The sequence below is a fragment of the Leptonychotes weddellii genome, chromosome 6 (assembly GCF_054177405.1).
Source record: "Leptonychotes weddellii isolate Sample4059 chromosome 6, ASM5417740v2, whole genome shotgun sequence".
Taxonomy (NCBI): Eukaryota; Metazoa; Chordata; class Mammalia; order Carnivora; family Phocidae; genus Leptonychotes; species Leptonychotes weddellii.
The window spans coordinates 6,516,240-6,534,555 of record NC_138374.1 but is presented as its reverse complement, the minus strand read 5'-3'; the positions used below and the strand labels follow the sequence as shown (position 1 = coordinate 6,534,555).

The 18,316-nt window shown below is 54.8% G+C and overlaps 1 protein-coding gene across 1 annotated transcript in view; it reads right to left on the bottom strand.

Annotated features, from left to right (window-relative positions):
- The window catches only part of CTBP2 (C-terminal binding protein 2), a 23,136-nt gene extending 7,660 nt beyond the window's left edge, over window positions 1-15,476 (bottom strand). The window contains exon 1 of the mRNA XM_081823038.1: window positions 13,408-15,476. Coding sequence (XP_081679164.1) covers window positions 13,408-15,126 — 1,719 coding nt within the window. The 5' untranslated portion in view covers window positions 15,127-15,476. The remainder of the gene's footprint in view (window positions 1-13,407) is intronic.
- Window positions 15,477-18,316: the final 2,840 nt, after the last annotated feature.

Here is an 18,316-nt window from a genome sequence, read left to right as displayed (position 1 = left end):
GAGGCCGTGTTCTTCCACCGAGCTGTGAACACGCGCGTGAGCACTGCGTGGCACACGGCTCCGGGCTGACTTTGTGGGCTCAGTTCTCTCTCAAAGCGAGTGTGGGGAGACCTGGCGTCACCGGGCCCTCTGAGCTGCTGGGGGTGACCCCCACGAAGGGGACTGCTCACAGGGCTGGCTGCGTCCCACGGAGGGGCCGGGTTTTAAGCCACTCCTCCGCTCTGATTTTGGTGTTCTCTCAAGTTGGCCGGAGGTTCACTTGAGAGATGGCCACAGGATAAGGAGATTAGCTTCTTAAATAAAACATGGGTCTGAATGAGTCATGGCCCTCGTAGTGAAGTGGCTTCGGTCCACCTCCTCTGTAGCTCAGGTCACAGCTGGTCAGAAAGCCGGCCAAGCAGGAGGCCCCCAGGAGCTTGGGCCATTGCCCCCTCCCCACCCGAGGCTTGCCGGGTGATTGCGGTCAGCCCAGTGCGCATGTGTGTGCTGACTTCTGGAAGACAAGCAAGTGTCTACACTTGGGGGAACCACATCATCCAGTTCAAAGAAAAGGAGAACTTCTGTACCTCCAGAAAGACAAGCATTCATGGTTGCTTTAACTGGTCCCTTAGAGCAACCCAGGGAAACTGAGTCAGCAGTCTGAACTGTACAGTGTCCACACCACAGCGGGGGCCTTGAACAGAGAAAAGGGACAAAATTCTCCTTTTTCCAGGAGAGCCTCACGACAAAACCAAGAACCATTGATCACTTGCTTGAAATCCTTCCTTGGACAGTCACACGTGGCCCTGGGGGCTGTTTGGTAGCCCAGGTACCACTGCCCGGCCGCACTCAACGCGCCCTTTCCAGAGCCACTCCTGGCTTTGAGCGTTTGTGCCCGTCACCCTCAGTCCCCAGGGAGCCTCGTGTTTCCGGTGAATCCCTCTGCCCTGAAGAAGCTCCTGAAACAGGTGCTTTCCACTGGGGGGTGGGCCGAACACCACCACTTAGCGCCTCCTGACTGACCCTCCAAAAGAAGCACGAAGGAGGAGGAAGTGCTTGCCCCAAGGTCTCGGGGAAGGGATGGGCTCAGGGGACAGAGGTTCGACCCACTCACGGCCACAGGGACAAGACTGAAAACCAAGCAGGCCGCTGCGGGACACATTTCCACAGCAAATCGGCCAAGGATGCCAGGTTTTGCTTCCGTTTGTGGTAAAACGTGCTTCCTGTTCTGGATTTCCCCAAAGGGCAGTCTCATGTGTGTGGTCCTGGAGCGAGGAAGGAGGGAGGATGGGATGGAGGGATGTGGTCTGGGCAGACACTGGGCTCGGGAACAGCCGACCCCCTAGGTTCAAGGGCCCACTGGCTTCCCATCTGGGCAAGGTCACAATTCACCTCCCAACCTTCCCAGCATGCCTTGGGCACTGGCCAGAGCCACAGATCCCTGGCCCAGGCCACATCTAAACTGATGACAGACAGGTGATCCCAGCTTAGGAGACGGGGAGGCCTTCAAGTTCTCCTCTCCACCGAAACACTGGCCATTTGTCAATTACACATGATCATTAAATCAAGAATCCTCATCCTTTCTCACAGCAAGGATGGGCCCTTCCCTTGGGGGTCACTCTGGATTTTGTGGCCCAAGAGATGAATCTCAGGGTGGTAAGCGTCCTCCAATATGATCTTGTGGCACCAAAAGAAGAAACACCCCTCCCCCTTCTTTGGTACCTTCCAAGATGGGACCTTGCCCGGGGCCCACTCAAGTCCCTCTTTCTGCTGGTTGCCCCCTAGAGCCTCAGAACCATGGAGACTAAAAGGATGCATCCAGACAAGTCAGAACACCAGAGAACGGTGAGCAAGCTGCAGGTGCCTGATCCCTATCCCCCAGGCCACTCTTAGGGACACAAGGTCATTCCGCAAAGTGCCCTAAGACGCAACATACACCCATGGGCCTCGCTGATAAGAAACCTGCTCCAGAAAATGCCTGCTTGGCTCTTGACCTCTCTGCCCCTAAAGGCATCAACCTCCGGACTCCCCCAACACATGCTTTCCAAGACCATCCTGACAGGAAGCAAACTACTGGTGACCTCCCCACAGATCCCAGCTGCTCTGCACCTTGAGTCCACGGGCCTCTGGCATCACAGACATGGAGGCTCGGAAGGAGGAAGTGCTCCCCCCAAGGCCTAGGGGAAGGATGAGTCCAGAGGAGTGAGCTTCGGCCAGCTCAGGGCCACAGTGACAAGACCAAGAGCCAGGCCTGGCTGTTCAGTGTAGTAGATCTCTCACAGCCAGTCACCACCAGCCTTGGACAGATGGGGGGCGGGGGTCACGACACAGTTCTGTCACTCCTAAACGGTAACTGGAGAGATGGTCAAGCCATCAGGCCTCAACGCTAGAGGACGGAGGAGAGAAAAGCGAGGATTCGCTGCCCAGAGCTCCCCACACAACTATTTTTCCTAGAAAATACTCTGTGTAGGGTGTTTACCAGTTACCATATGTCTGTTTCCTTGGGCTTTCAATTAGCCTGGGGCGGGGCGGGGGGGGGGCGTGTTCCACATCCTTTGGCAGAAGCTCTGGGCAACCTAGCCGAGCCCGGAATAGCTTTACAGAGCGGCCCCTGAGAACACCTCCTTGCTCACCTCCTGTCCCTGCACCGAGGGTCGTTCATCATTTAGCTCATTCACGGCGCTGGACAACACGCCGGCAACGTGCGAAACCATCCTCACAAGTGGTGTGACCCACACAAAACGGTAAACAACCCAGGCGGCACTCACAAGGCCACTGCTTCTCTACGACGTCCCAGAGCGGAGAGCAGCTGCTGGGGTTCGTATGGGTGCAAACATCAGCAGTCACCCCAAAGGCTGCAAGCCAGGCACACAGTTCTCCACAGCTCAGCCTTCTCCCGAGCCGTCGGGACACTGGACTCTGTGCCCCCGTCTGCCCGGAGCACCCGGCCACCAGGACGTGGGGCTGGGGGGACGTGGGCCTGGCTCCCGGGCCCTCCCTGGGCATCCTGCCCCAGCCTGGCGAGGGGCGGCGCAGGCCCCGCTGGGTCCCCGAGGCCGAGGCGGGGGGTGCTGTCCCTGCAGGACTCCCGGAAAAGGCCCTACCTGCCGGCGGCATGTGTGTGTGTGTGTGGGGGGGGGTTTCATGTGAGTACTTCTCAAGTTCTAAAAATGTGCCCATGGCAACAACAGAAGGGGATGTTTGAGAAAAATAAAATGAAATAAAGATGAGAAAAGAAGGGACAGCTGCCAGAAGAGTCTGGCGGAGGCAAGCTCTGCACACCCACTAGCCGGCCTGTGTGCCGTCGGCGCGCGTTACTGGCTCACGCAGGGCTGACGGGACTCTGCAGGATCCCCAGGGGGCCGCAGTCAACCCACCAGAGCAGGGACTCTCCCACCCCAACCTCTCTCCAGGGGAGCGCTTACGGGGGCCTGGCACCCAGCGGGGCCGGGACGGCCTGGGACACGGCAAGTCAGGGACGGGGATACAGCGGGGCCAGGGAAGCCCTTGGAGGGGTGGGTCCCTGACCAGGCTGAGGACACCCCGCACTCTTTTTTGGTGCCTGGAAGGGCCTTCCTTCCAAAGGCCAGCAGGAAGCAGCAAGGCAGGTGCTCAGGCGACCCGTGAACGGTGCTGCCCCTACGGGCTGGCAGCCCCTGCGTGCCGGGCATCCCGGTGTTTCCCGCTCACCGCGTCGGCCGCCGCCTCCTTCCCGGACTCCGTCGGTGCCCGAGGAGCACACACTGCGCTTCCCTCCTGAAAGGCCCTTGCAAGAGCCTGGCGGACCCAGGCTTATTCTTCTGACCACACCGCCCGGGCCCTGTGCCCATAAAAACAAAACGGTGCCCTGTTTCTTAGCTATGACAGCCACCAAGGCCGGGATGGGAGATGGAAGAAGCCCAAGGCTTTCAGCTAACTCTGTTTTTCATGTGGCCCTAAAACCAAAAAGAAAAGTGATCCTAAAGACCCTGTAACGGGCTTGCTATCTGGCTGCCCTCGGGCCCCAGAGTGGCCGGGGAGCTGATCTTCCCAAGCGCAAGGCTGGTGGGATATCCCCTCCCTGCTCTTCTCCTCCGTAACTTTTTTTTCCTTAAAGCCTCGTGACTTCTAAAGTGTTCCAGGCTCAAAGCCTAGTTCACAGGGCAACACTAGAACCCATCACAAAGTCACAGTTATTCCATCAAATAAAAAGCGTCTGAGAGAGAAATCCCCAGTGGGGAAGCTGGGTGGGTTGAGAGGTCAGCTTTGAGCGCCGTACGTGGAGGGAGGCTGGCGACCGTGGCCATCTCTACAGGCACAGCCCCCTTCAACGCGGAAAATCGCCACTTCCTGTTGGACTTGGCTATGCCCACGGGGGCGCTGGCCCGGGAAGAGGCAGACAGCCTGGAGGGGAAATCAGAGGTCAGCTGCAGGCACGGCAGCCCCCCCCACCCCCTCGCCGGCCCCAAACCCGCACATGTGAGCTTAGCAACTGCGACCAAGTGAGGCCCGCTGAAAAATTTAACTAACGTTTTATAAAAATTAGAAGACGATGCACAGGAAGCGGTCATGAGTCACGGAACCCCTGAATGGAGGGGGGCAGGCTGGGCCATAGTGGGGAGGTAACAGAGGACGCAAACTGCACATCTGGAGCTGATGCGGATTCTTTGGACAGGTGGGCAAGGACAAGAGCAACACCTTGCAGCCGTGCTCCAGAGCCATGGGCTCATCAGTCCCATCTTGGGCACAGTGTGAATTAAGTGATCTCATTTCCCTCTTTACTTGGGTTGCTAGGAAGCCTGGAGAGACACGCCCACCTCCTTGGGCACAAGCCTGCAGGGAAAGCTCTGCATTCTGGCCTCCCACCCAGTTTCCTCTTTCCTTATATGCTTATTTCTCCCTCTGCTCAACTCTGTGCTTGTGTGTTAGAACCACTCCCCAGAGGGAGGCTTAATCCTCTTAGGACCAAAGAACATTTACACTCCACTTAAGCACACAGAAGAATTCATTTCCTCTGCTCTCCCGAAAGGCAGCAGGGTAGGAGGAAAGGGGCTTCGCTCTGCGGCAGACCAGTGTGCAGGGCACCAAGTTGGGCCAGGAGCAAAGCCTCAGGTCTCTGGGGATGAGTGGAGCCCAACACCCCAATGTCACACTTGGGGAAATGAGCCTCAGAGCACCACAGGACTCCTCTGGAATCACCCACTTTACCCTGTTCTTGCTGACATAGACCTCAGCTTCCAGCTTGGGCTGGTTTCCTCTTCCCAGATTGACACCACCGCTGATTTTCCCATGTGACCCTGAAGCCCTGTGCTTGGTGGTTCATCATGGCAGTGACGAATCACTGGTTCGGAGTCAGACAGGCTGGCTTCAAGTCCCAGCCCTGCTGTGTGACCTGGGGAAGAGTACTAACCTCTCTGAGCCTCAAGAGTGTTCATCTTAATAGGGAATTACTCAGGAATTCAAATGCTCCATAATGGTGACAGTCACACTGTAATTTACTGGGCTGATTTGGTCCTGGATGCTCTCAATGCTGGTAAACCCCCCGCCCCCATCCTGTGGACGTGATGTTTTCATAGCGTCAGTACCGGGAGAGCACTCGCCCTGCCCCGGGCCCTGCTAGCGCTTCAGGTACTTGCATTTGGGACCCAGAAGTCAGAGTACCTGTCCCGAGCCTTCATTTCTTCGCACAAACAGCCTACCAGGATCCTTCCACCCACAGCAATCTTGTTTAAACAACAAGTTCTTTCACTCACATTTGGCAAACCCTTCCAGGGATCAATTTTCAACTGCTCTCAGGAGAACATGTCCCCAGAGCCGCCCACCTTCTCAGTGGGGACAGGCGTTTACAGGTTTGATTTTATGCTCTCCCAACAATTTGGCAAAAAAGTTGTTTTATTCATACACTGCGTACCGCTATTTGGCTAAATTTAACTGCAGTGTGTACCTTCCTGTTCCTTGAGCAGTGGAGGGAGCAAGAAAAAGTGAACAGACTGTTTTTTTCCTTTACATGAAAAACAACTAGAAAATTCTTTGTGAAGCCAGCCTCAGAATGGGGAAAACACACAACAGCAGCATGTCTGTGAGGTTCTATACTGCTAACATGGGCTAATCAGTTACGGACTATAAGCGTTATTTCTATTTCATAAATCTAAGAAACAAAAACCCCCCAAAACGCCTATGAAACAGCTTTAGAATTCTTGCTTCATATAACTTTGGGGACAAGAAATTAGCTCCAAATGTCTGAAAATCTTCTCTTTTAATATATGTTGGTTTTTTTTTTTTTTTTAAATGTCTATCTTCTTTGGATGATTGGTTGCCACATGCAATACATATAATATGTGCCTCCACCGCTGCCCAAGTCTGGGCCCCCTCACCTAGCTCAGCTCCCCTGAAAGCAAAAGCAAATGGGTGCTGGAACAACAGGATATCCACATGCAGTAGAATGTAGCTGGAGCCCTACCTCACACCCACGTACAAACTGGACTCAAAATGGTTCAAACACCTAAATGTAAGAGCGAACATGGTCAAACTCTAAGAAAACACAGGCATACATCTTCATGACCTTGGATTATGATACCAAAGTGCAAAGCAAGCAAAGGAAACAAGTACATAAATTGAACTTCATGAAATTAAAACTTGTGTTTTAAGGACAATATCAAGAACGTGAAAAGACAGCCAAAAAATGGAAGAAAATATTTGCAAAGCACATATCTGATACCAAAAGCCAGTGAAGACTTCTTGTCTGCTTCCTGAGCTCCATGGTCCATGAAGACCCAGGTCAAGCACTGAGGTCAATGAAGCCAAGTGGCAGTTGGAGAACCACAGTGTAGGGCAAAGATCATATAGGAGATCAAAATGGCTAAGAAATACATGAAAGGATGTTCAACATCACTACTCATCAGTGAAATGCAAATCAACATCACCACAAGATATCAACTCACACCTGTTAGAATGGCTATCATCAAGAAGAGACAACAGGTGCTGGCGAGGATGTGGTAAAAAGGAAACCATGTTCACTATTAATGGGAATGTCAATTGGTCCAACCACCATGGAAAACAGTATGGACGTTCTTCAAAAAAAAAACTAAGAATACATCTATCATACGATCCAGGCATTCCACTTCCAGGTATTTATCCAAAGTAAACGAAAACAGGATCTCAACAGATATGTGCATCCTCATGTTTATCAAAGCATTATTCCCAACAGCCAAGATATGGAAACAACCCAAATCCCATCAACAGATGAATGGATAAAAAAGAGGAGATGTACATACACAATAGAATATTATTCAGCCACAAGAAAGGAGGATATTCTCCCATTTGCAACAACACAGGTAGGACCTTGAACACATCATGCTACGCTGGAGAGGTCAGAGAAAGACAAGCATGTACAATACCCTTTACATGAGGAATCTAAAAAGGGTAAATCTGTAAAAACTAGAGAGTGAACTGGTTGTTACCAAGGAATGACAGGAGTGGAGGCTGAGGGCGGGGGGGGCATGCACAAGACTGATAGTGTTTCAGGATGCAAACTTGCAGCAAGTGTCATCCATACAGACCATGAATACAGACAACGATATTGTATTATAATTATGTAACCCAATAAATACTGCTACATCTGCAATCGAGGTGCCACATATAAATATCAAATAACATGCTGTACCCCTCAAACTTATATAATGCAGTTAAAGGAAATAGGTCAGATGAAAAAGTAGCACGGTGAAAGGGCTCAATCAGCTTCCCCTTTTCTTGGGTAGATAATCCTGCCAGTGCTCATCCCCACTGTGGATTCAGCTCAGCCCCTTGTGCCACCAACTCTGTAAATCTTCCAGAAAAATTTGGCCCATGCTGTGTGGTTGGGACTGTTGCCTCTTTTAAAGATTTTGGAGAGGCAGTCATCCCTGGGGGAGTCTAAGGGTGGACAGAGATTAAAAAAAAAAAAAACCACACACACGAACTATTCTTTGGAAGCCAAAGCCGAGCCTGCCAGGTCACTCCTTGAAGGCAGGGCCCGTGAGAGTGGGTGAGGCCCCACTCTCTCTAAAACAGGAAGACAGAATGCCCATCTAGAGAGAGGGCACGACCAACCTGTCCCGGGCAACTTCGGGCCTGCTCAGGCCACATGAGAGAGGGTCTGGCGACAGGAGCTCACCCAGAGGTGGCCAGTCCCAGGGTGGACTAGGCTCCATGTCTTCCCATGAAAACACGAGTCAATTCCTTTAAACTAACTCCGCAGGAAGCACTGCCAGGACTAACCTCATTAACCACCTTCTCTGTTTCCAGCACATTAGGCAGAAACCCTGTGGTGACCCTGTAGCCCTCCAAGAAGGCCAAGAGAGCCCACCTTACCCAAAGGGGTGGGGGCTTCTCAAACCCCAAGTCCCAGACCACACTCCTTGAATGATCACTGACACACACCCCTGCGGACGGGGTCTGAGCCATCAATGCGGGGGTGGAGGGCGCACTGTACAAGAAGTTGACAAATTCCCAGACACCCAGTGTTGTGAAAGGCCCATTAAGTTTTCACAGGACTTAGGCCCGGCAGAGTGGCCCTCATGCCCCAACCCAGCCAGCGGCAGGGTCTTCTCCAGGCTGCCCGACCACAGGCCCCTCGGACGCTGTCCTCCATGGACAGAAGCACCAAGTGCACAGCCAACAGGTCTGAGGAGGCTGCTCTGAGAAACCCAGAGCTGGGGGACAGGCCTGGCATTCTAGCCCCGCAGTGCCCCTCGGCCCAGAGTACTGTGCCAGGCTTCAGAAGTGACCAAGAGATGATGATGATGAGAAAAGCACCATTTCCGGAGCAGGCCCAGGCTCTGGCCAAGGCCACGCAGGTTTAATGACCTCAACACTCAAATTACTTCTTCCTAGGCTTGCTGCATCCCCACACGCCCATGAGGCAGGTTCAGTTCCCACCTTCCTTTGACAGACATGGAAGTGGAAACAGAGAAGACAATACGGTCACCAAAAGACACACAGCATACATTCAACTACCTTATGTTCCTGGGCTGAAGTCCTATTCTCCGGCGTGCAAGGGTTTTCTAGCAACCCAGTAAGGATGGAGAAATTCACACTGCCCAGTAAAAACAGCTATAAGAACAAAGGGTGGTATCAAGTTCAGGCTCTGAGTTTAGTCCAGTAAGGAGAAAATGACCAAAGTCCAAATTCTCCTGGACACTGACAGGTAGGAGATGATCATTCCCACTCTGGGAAAACAGCAGTCAACAGTGAAGGCCAGGAATGACAGGTCAGTCCAGTGACCTCCAACAGAGGGTGGGGATTGTGGGGGTCCTAAGAGGGTGGGGAATGGCTGCACCTGGGGCCTTGAATGCAGAGACCAGGAGCAGGTGACCGCTAAGGGGGCCACCCTGCATTTGGGGAAACATGAACCAAAGAGCCACACTGGACTCCAAACACATGCACAGAGGTCAGCCTGAAGGACAGATCAAGTGCTTGCCAATTTTATGGGCACGGAACACGTTTTAGGTGTTTTACTTGCTTGGGAAGGCTGAGCCATCAGCAGCTCTGACGTGCACAGGTGTGCTCCCTGAGCTTGATGTGTAAGGGAGGTGACCGTAGAGAAGAGGGTCCTGGCCAGAGAGAAGAGTCTTGGCTGAGTGGCCTCAGACAAGTCCCCTTCCTGCCCATGGGGCTAGAATTTCTTGGCCATGGAGGTATAAAACAATCTGCAAGAAAAAAAAAAAAAGCCAGGAGATGCCCCAGGGAGTCACAAAGCGGCAGCCCGGCCTCGCAGGCCGTGACTCGTGCGCACAGGTCTTAGCTCCCTCGTGCCACCCGGGGCCACGTCCTCGCCCTTGGCCTGCTCACCGTGTCCACAGTCTGGTGGCTGCTCCAGAGTTTGAGCTCAGCCCTCAGCCCTTCCCTCCAGTGCACACCATGTCCTTAGCCGTTCCCAACCGTCCCAGGCTCCCCGAAGGCCCCCGTGTGTGTCCCCTGTTTCACAGGGCTGCCCGCCCCACCCCCGACAATACCCCAGGCCGCGGTCTTACACACTTGTGGGCATCGAACGTCTGACCTGGGGCCTGGCACACAGCTGAGCCAGAGCCAAGCTCCCAGGTGGCCTCACCCGGTCTGCGCTCCGTGTTCAGGGGCGTAAGGGTTGCCCTACTTGCTCTCTACCTCTCTTCAGCCAAAGGGCAAGATCTTGCCAAAGTACAGCTCTTCAGCAGAAGGGCTGATATCATCACCCTGATTCCCCGCAGGGCCAGCTCAGGGTCATGGTCCCTAATCCCCATTCCACCCCTCCCAGGCTGGCTCTACTTTCGGGTAGGGGATGGGTGTGATCGGCTGGCTCTGGGTGCCTTTAGGGCCTTGTGGTGGCCTCCCTCCCGCCTGACGGTTCGAGTCCTCAAGCCCCGTGCATCGCCCCTCTGTCCTCCTACCAGCACCAACCCTCACGTGCAGAGGGTCCCTCCAAGAAAGCCAAGGACAGGGAAAGAATCCCCAGGTGTGCATGCGCCCAATCCTCCATTCTGATTCTGAGGAGACAGGAGTTTTCTCCTAACCCAGGAGGCCAGGTGCCCACACATCAAACGCTACCACACGCATGACCAGCCCCGATAACCGGGAGCACGGTGACAACCACCCGTCTCCCCACAGCCCCAGCGCCAACGGGCCTTGGATGTGCCCTGAAAGGTCCTTGGGCAGTGGCCCCAGCTACTAGACGGGGATCACAACACTGACTGAAACCAACTGCATCCAGAAAAATGCCTGGAAGGAAACAGACCCCCGGACAGAGCAGGCCACACGGCATTTCTCACTTGAAACCGTGAGCGCCGGCTGCGTTCGCGGTGACCCCCGGCGGGTGCAGTGCCCTGATGTCTTTGGGGAAGACGGAAACCCGGCCGGGCTGCAGGACTGCTGTTGACAGGATGAGCCCCGCTGCGCGGTCACAGACGGGCTCCACGTGGTGCGGGGGAGGGGGCAGCGCTGGGCTGCAGCCACGGCTGGAAGGTTCTGCGGCTTGCGCCACAGTCAGCCAGGTCAGTGTGTAGGGGACAGCAGGCCCACCGGATGCCGACGCTCACCCAGGTCTGATGTGCAGCTAATCCCCCGTCACACGGGGGCTGGCGGGCTGCACAGAGGGCCCTCTTCATCCGGCCGTCCCCAACTGCCTGGTCCATGGGCTAGCAAACAGCCTATTATTTCCACCCACGAAGCCAACCAAGGTGAAGCAGGTAGTTCACGGACCGAGAAAAGCAAGTAGGCGTTAAAACACCCAAAGCACGTCAAAGTAAAACCAGGCACTTTAAAAACCAAACACACAACCCACTGGAAACCTACAGACTGCCTCTCCCAAGAGGGAGAAGAGAGTCGCCTTCTCGAGCGTTCCCTGCCCCTCCAGATCAGAGGGAAACTTTCTGAGTTAGGCGAGGACCAAAATGAACATTAACTCTTGCTGGCTCTGCTGCCAATGGCCGTGATGGCCAGAGCTGGATTTGAGGACGGCCATCCCCCAGCTCAGCCCGCCAGCACAGGCTAGCTGGGGCTGCCCCACGGGAGCTGCGGGTTCCCAGACTTTAGGGCCGGGGTGCTTCCCTTCAGCGTAAATGCTACCCTCCCGGGGGGCAAAGCAACCACCTGGGGCTTGGCGATAGGAGCCAACACATCCAAATCTGGCTGTGGATGCTACCCCCCCAAATGCCAGTTCTACAGGCTGAAAGCTCTGGGAGACGAAGCCAAGTTCCTACCCCTGGGTCCCCGGCACCGCTTCAGGGGGAGGGTCAGAATGACACACTGAATGTAGCAGAAGGATCGAGGAGGAGAACGAGCGCTACGAGATAGATCATCTGATAGAGAAATTTATTTGCTGGCAGGCTTCCGACTGCAGGCTTCCTTGGCACTGGCTGGCTGCCATGCACATGAAACAAAAATCAATATCCTTTGGTCTGCAAAACAGTGTGTTAACAATCATACTCCAAACAACTTAAATAATACCCCTCAACCCCATATCCAAATAACGGGGAATGTTTCTGTATAGAAGGCAGCGCAAGATCAACAGAAGAAAGAAGAAAATAAGGCAATTTTACAGGTCCTCCTTCAGCAAAACCTTCCCAGGACTTCAATGAGGAGATAATCTTTCTGTGATTATGACCAAACCCTCCCGTTGCTTAGCAACACATAATTAAGGAATATGTTTTCAGATCCGCTTTGCAAGCCCGGCCATTATCAGATGAAATTACTGGAGCAACAAATGTCATTGCCATGCAAATTAGTTGGTTGCAAAGAAGGAATGTTTGCGAGGGAGAAGGTGCATACGCTCTGCGCGAGCCCATCTGAATTTCTCCTGCCGCACGTTGATTAGAGAGAGACGGTGGGGGGAAAAAATAAAAGTCAAATACATTGTATGATCAAACTTAAAAAAAGCCACACTAGCCATTTCAGCCGCCGGGTAGCCACGAGGTCAGCAGCCTCACAAATGCGATAGAAGAGCCAGTTACAGCCCCTCAGGGTTTCAGGATAAAGATCCCACAGCTGACGAGGGGGTATTTTCAAAAAGGTACATCTTATTTTTCACACCAGTCCCTCTACCCGGGAGTTCTGGTTATTCAGAAAAAAAATTCCATTTGAAAGGGATTCAGTTTTCTAAACTGGGGCGGCAAGAAGAAAGAAAAGGAAAAAAAAACCGTCGTCAGTAAAGATTTGTCAGTAAGTTGTCAGTAAAGATTCTACAGTGAAAACACAAAGTAAGTGTTGTTCAGAGAACGTCCACCTGGAATTTTACCCACAACACCCAAGGAAACACATGTAATAAATTATACTTGTCTTCTGTTTTGAAGAGAACCACCCAGGACGGTTCTTTCTTTCTTCAACTTGAAAATCTATTGTTACCTACAAGTAAACAGAATTCCCAACTGTACTTCCCAAAATGAGACTACGTCTGTCTTTGAAACAGGGAGTTCTAAGGGATTTCGTCATCTTGCTTTAACACACAAGCCTGGAAGCACACCCGATTTTAGCCCTACCGTGTTCCAGCCTCGGATGCTGTGTGCAGACCCTTCCGGAGGTGTGTCTCCACGCTACAACGCACTTCTCGTGGCAAGTGAGTGATGCACAATTTGTGGGAGGCCCTGGATAAATACCCTCGCCTTCTCCAGAGCCACAGAAGGTGAACTGGAGAATATGCCACCCCCCATGAGCCGATGGTTTCATGCTGTTCTGACGATTTCTGGGTTTCTCCCAGAAATACACCGTGTAAATACAGGGAGAGTCACTCATCGGCTGGGGCCGGACCAGAGAAAGGGAAGCCATGCGGCTATCCCCGCGGGTCCGCCTGAATGGCAAATCCGTCTCACCCAAGAGAACCTGTATCGATTGGCTAGCTGGCTCCGTGGGAGCGTGTGTGTGCATCAGGGTGTAGGGTCTGGTCTCTCCAGGCCTGACAAGAGAGCAGCAAAAATGTGAGGACCCGCTGTCCTGTGCTCAAACCTCTGCCCGCACCATCCCCTCAACGTCCCAAGAGAGTAAGGGCAGGGAGGGTTCATTACTTGGTTCCGGAGCAAGCATGGTAGACACGATGATGGGGGCCCCCGTCCGCCGGGCCACCTTCTGGTAGGGCGGTTGAGGTGTGTGGAGGCTCTGGCTGGCTGGCGGCAGCGTGGCCGGCTCCATGGGGACACTGGGCTTCCGCAAGACCTGGGGGCTGCCATGGGGGCTGGGCAGGGGAGATGCGGCCACGCTGCGCTCCCGCTTCAGCAGCTCCATGGGCACCGTGTATGCTGTGGAGTAGGCGGTTCTAGGGCCCGGGTGAAGGGGGGTGGCGGGACCTGGGTGAGTTAAGGCCACCCCGGCCTGCGGGGGGTATGTGGGGCCCAGCCGTGCCGTCAGGGCGCAGGGGGTGGGAGAGCTGTACCCAGAGTTGGAGGGGAAGTGGGGGGCTTGGGCGCCCCCCCCCGGGGCAGAGTAGGTGGCCGCCATCTCTAGGAGGTGCTGGGATGGTGCGCTGGAGGGGCGGCGAGCCAGGTCTCCCGCGCGGGGGGATGGCGCCTGCAGAGGCCCCACGGGCTGGGGCTGCAAGGCCGAGGCGCCCAGCGAAGACAAGTCACCGTGGAGCTCGCCGCGATGGCTGAAGCTGCTGGAGCGCATCCGGGACGAGGGGCCCCCCCGGCCCTGCCTGTGTAGCTGCATCTCGGTCCTGCAGGTGCCGGCCAGGCGGCTCAGCACGCGGGCCTGGCCCAGGTTGGGCGCGACGCACTTGATGTCTGCGTCTTCCATGGTGGCCAGGACGGCTGGAGAGTCGAAGCCCTGCTGCAGCAGGGCCACCAGCGTGGCCTCCGCCACCCCCTCAGCCCGCAGGAGGGCCAGGAACTCGGGCAGTGTGCTCCTCCTGCCCCCGGACCCCTGCAAGGAGAACAGGTCCGCCTCGTAATTCTCATCAGCCGCCAGAGAGGAGGCACTGCTCCGGGCAGGCCCGTAGCCGCGGTTCAGGGTTCCTGGGGCCACCCCCGGGCTGCCGTCCGAGGCGCTGGCTGCGGCGGGGTCCACAACCAGGCAGGTGGGGGCCGCCTGCCTGGCGGGGGCAGAATCCACGGGCCTCTCGCCGACGTCGTTGTAGAGCTGGCTGGCTGGGTAGGCGGGGGCCCCGGTGGCGTACCTGCCGACGGCCAGCTCCCCTGCACACCGCGTGGGCGACGGGGCCCGGCTCTGCGTCCGCGGCCCCTGAGCCATCCCTCTACCCGCCGGATCCCGGTACAGCTGCCCGGCCTCCTGCAGGGCGGGGACGCGGCCTTGCACCTGATCCCACGACATCCTGCTGCCCGTCACTCCGTAATCAGGCAGCGACCGGCCAAGTCCCGGGTCGTGGGGGCGGCGAGCCTCCTTGGGCGCCCGGGCGGCTCCAGCCGCGTCGCCATAGTAATCCTGCGGCAGCAGGCCACCTCGGCCAGACATCACTGCCTGTCTGCTGTCGTAAAAGGCGAAGTCGGCGACTGGGCTCTTCCTTCCAGCGACAGAGTTGAAGAAGGCCTCCCGGTAGAGGTAGGGCTCGACGGCGCCCTGCGGCTCGTACCAGGGTCCCGCGGTGCCGCCGTCTGCCAGGGAGCTGCTCCTCGCCGGAGCCTTGGCCACCTCCCAGGGGCCCTCGTACCACCCGGCTGCATCCCAGCTCTGGGACCGGCCAATATGGACCTGGCGGCTGGGGACCGGCATTGGGAAGGAGGGACGGCGGCCGAGGCAGGGGAGGACGCCGGTCTCTATAAATCTTCAGTTACACACATCACAACAGACCCGCTGCCTTCTAGCCCTTCCCAGACGGCAGGAAAGACCAACTGGGGGTTTTCTATTTCAAAGTACGGGCTGAATTATTAATCCCCCGAAACATTAGTAGACAAAACACAACTCACGGTAACTTCGCCTCACCCCCCGATGGCAGCACCAGTCCCAGAAAGGAGGCTGCGCCAGGCTTGCCAGCCCCCCTCCCTCCCGGGGAGTGAGCTCACATGGACCTCGGCTCTCTCAGCGTGGGGATTAGGAGCTAAATAAAACCCCTAAAGCTTTTGTTCCATGTGACATCTCGTTAGATGGAAGAACACGGCTGAGGGCTCCAGCCAGGCCTCTGGACCCACTACTGGCAATTACTTTCACACCGAAGCTCTGGCTTATCTCCGTGGTCCTCACCAGGATACTTTTGGGATGAGCACTGCCTCCCCCTCCTGCCGATGCCTCCCCCCACCCCTGCCCATGATGGCCTAAAAGTGACAGAAGGAAAATAGGAAAAGACCGCTTTAATGTCAATTCAATCTTAATCCACCCTGATGAAATGTTAATCCATTGCACACAGCTAAGAACAAATTAAATGTGAACAGGCAGGCAGGATAAAATGGGGGTGGGGGGAATCTCATGCACAATTCTAGAACACGAGGTGCCCTGAGAAATGGGCCAGGTCTGCAGCCAGATGCTCTGAGGACTCTGGTTACCAATCAAATGAGTTACATAGCTCAAGTCCAAATGGATTCTTTATTACTGTAAAACACAGATTCCCTTCATGCTGCCAGGCATAAACAAACAAAAAACACCTCTGTGTGTAATCTAGAATTTACCATTTTTTAAATTTTTTTTTTAAGATTTTATTTATTTGATAGAGAGAGACATAGCGAGAGAGGGAACAGAAGCAGGGGGAGTGGGAGAGGGAGAAGCAGGCTTCCCGCCGAGCAGGGAGCCCCATGCGGGGCTCGATCCCAGGACCCTGGAATCATGACCTGAGCCGAAGGCAGACACTTAACGACTGAGCCACCCAGGTGCCCCTAGAATTTACCATTTTAAGACTGCCACAGAAGTCAACGACTAAACCCCAACATTATGAAGCAAAACCGGGAAGTGGCTGCAACTGAGGTGTGCCTCCCTTTAAATCTGTTCACAGGGAAACCGTCATTCCAGCAGGCTCGGGCTGGCTTAGATTTTGCAGACGATTTTCCAATCTTCCTGTGGATTAAGAGTTTTACCTCCCTCACTAGGGGCTTTGGGTGCAGTCACGCAAACAACAGCAGTTATTTAATCTAGATAAAGGAACGCCCCAATCAGGAGCAATAGAACATTTCCTAATAATAAATATCGAAGGGTCCGAGAGAAGCAACACTGCAGACTAAGCAACAGGTTCCGCTCCTCCGACCGTGGGAGTCCCGGGGCACAGAACTCACAACAGAACAAAAGCTCGTGATCGCGGTGTCCAGTGCGAACGTTTAGAACCGAGATCATGTGCCTATCTGCAGCCGTGAAACCCAAGAGTGGGGTCTTCACCCACAGCTCTCTCAGTGTCGGATTCAATCAGAATCTTTCACTTAAAAATCCCAGTTGCTAAAAAAACTTGTTTGACCGGAGTACTGAAAATTTACTCAGGTCAGGGAGAGGAGAGTAGGTACAAATCCATTTGCAGGAACTGGAGGTACATGGTAATGCAAGACGGGTTCAGGGGAGCCCGTGCTCCACCCCATCTCCCTGGGTCCTGATGAACACACATACTCAACTTGGGACAAGCTCTGTTTAAACCAGCACTACTCCCCCAAAGCTGGAGCTCTGTGGCCTCCCACTGACGGATGAGGAACCGGCGGGGAGGCAGCCCAGGACCCCAGGCTGTTACTTGAACACCACCGCCCCCATTTCTGACTCTAAAATACCAACAAAGCCTCGAGTTATCTGGAAAAATTCCCTGGCAGGCGGAGAGGAGACCCAAATCCTCCTCCACCTCCTGGGATGCATGGGAAGAAAAAAAAAAAAAACACAAAACTAACAAGCCACACTGCCAAATGCTGGGTTTCCACGTATAAAGGACGGCTGCTGGCGCCGATTTCTGTATTTCCTCTGCTTGTACAAGCGCTCCCAGGGGCTGAAAGGCCTGGCTGGGCAGGGGCCCGAGGGAACGGGCCTGGCCACACCAAGACAGCAGTTCCGCGTCTCACCAGCAGCTGGAGGATGTGCTCACTTAGAGGATACATCCAAATGGACAGGAGGATGTTACAGAGCCCCAAACCAAATGGAAACAGCGCTATCTGGTTACAGGAGATCGTTTCCCGGTGTGGCCGGCCTGGCCCACCTCGCGCATGTTGTCCCCTCCTCTGGGCGCCGCTCAGAGCTTCCTCCCCTCTGGAGAGGAGCGGGCTGGGGAGGATGCAGCGTCTCACCGGGGACCCTTCTCAGAAGGAGCCCAGGACACAAACTTCTGGGTCAGGGAGACACACCTCAGCCGTATGCAGATACTCTTGAGCAGCTTCTGCCCACATCTACCTCGTCACCTCTTACCCTTTCAGTCTTGGGTTTTGGCGCCAAAAGGGGCCTGTTAGGCCCCTCTGGGGAATGCGCCCCATTGTCACCTCTTCCTCCACCACTGGCCAGAGAACGTGTCTGGCTGGGCAGGATGGACAACCGCAGTCCTTACCCTTCAGAGGTGACCAGAAACCAGGCATCTTTGGTATGACGTCTTTCTTACAGTTTCCTTACTAGAGGATGTCCACCTCTGTGAATGTCTGTACCAGGCGGGCCCTGCTCTAGGTGCTCCGCCCATAAGCAACTCTATAAGCAGGTATGACTATGTCCCATCCTAGATGCTGGCGATGGAGCTTGGGGTGCCCTGCCCAGGGCCATAGGGTGTGGGACGCAGGTCAAACCCCAAAGCTAACGCTCCACTTTCCAGAATCCCCTGCACTGACCCTGGGTAGCTCTGCCCGGTGCTGGAAAAGGAAACCTCTTTAACACAGTAATCCTATTATTTGCTTAAGATTTTCCCAAACTCCCAAGTATTGACAAGGTCACCTATAAAATTAACTACTTGAGTATTGGAAAGTCACTCCTGAACTTGGACTGTGCCAGCCAGCCCTCTAAGTGGGGGGCCGGGGACCCCCTGCCG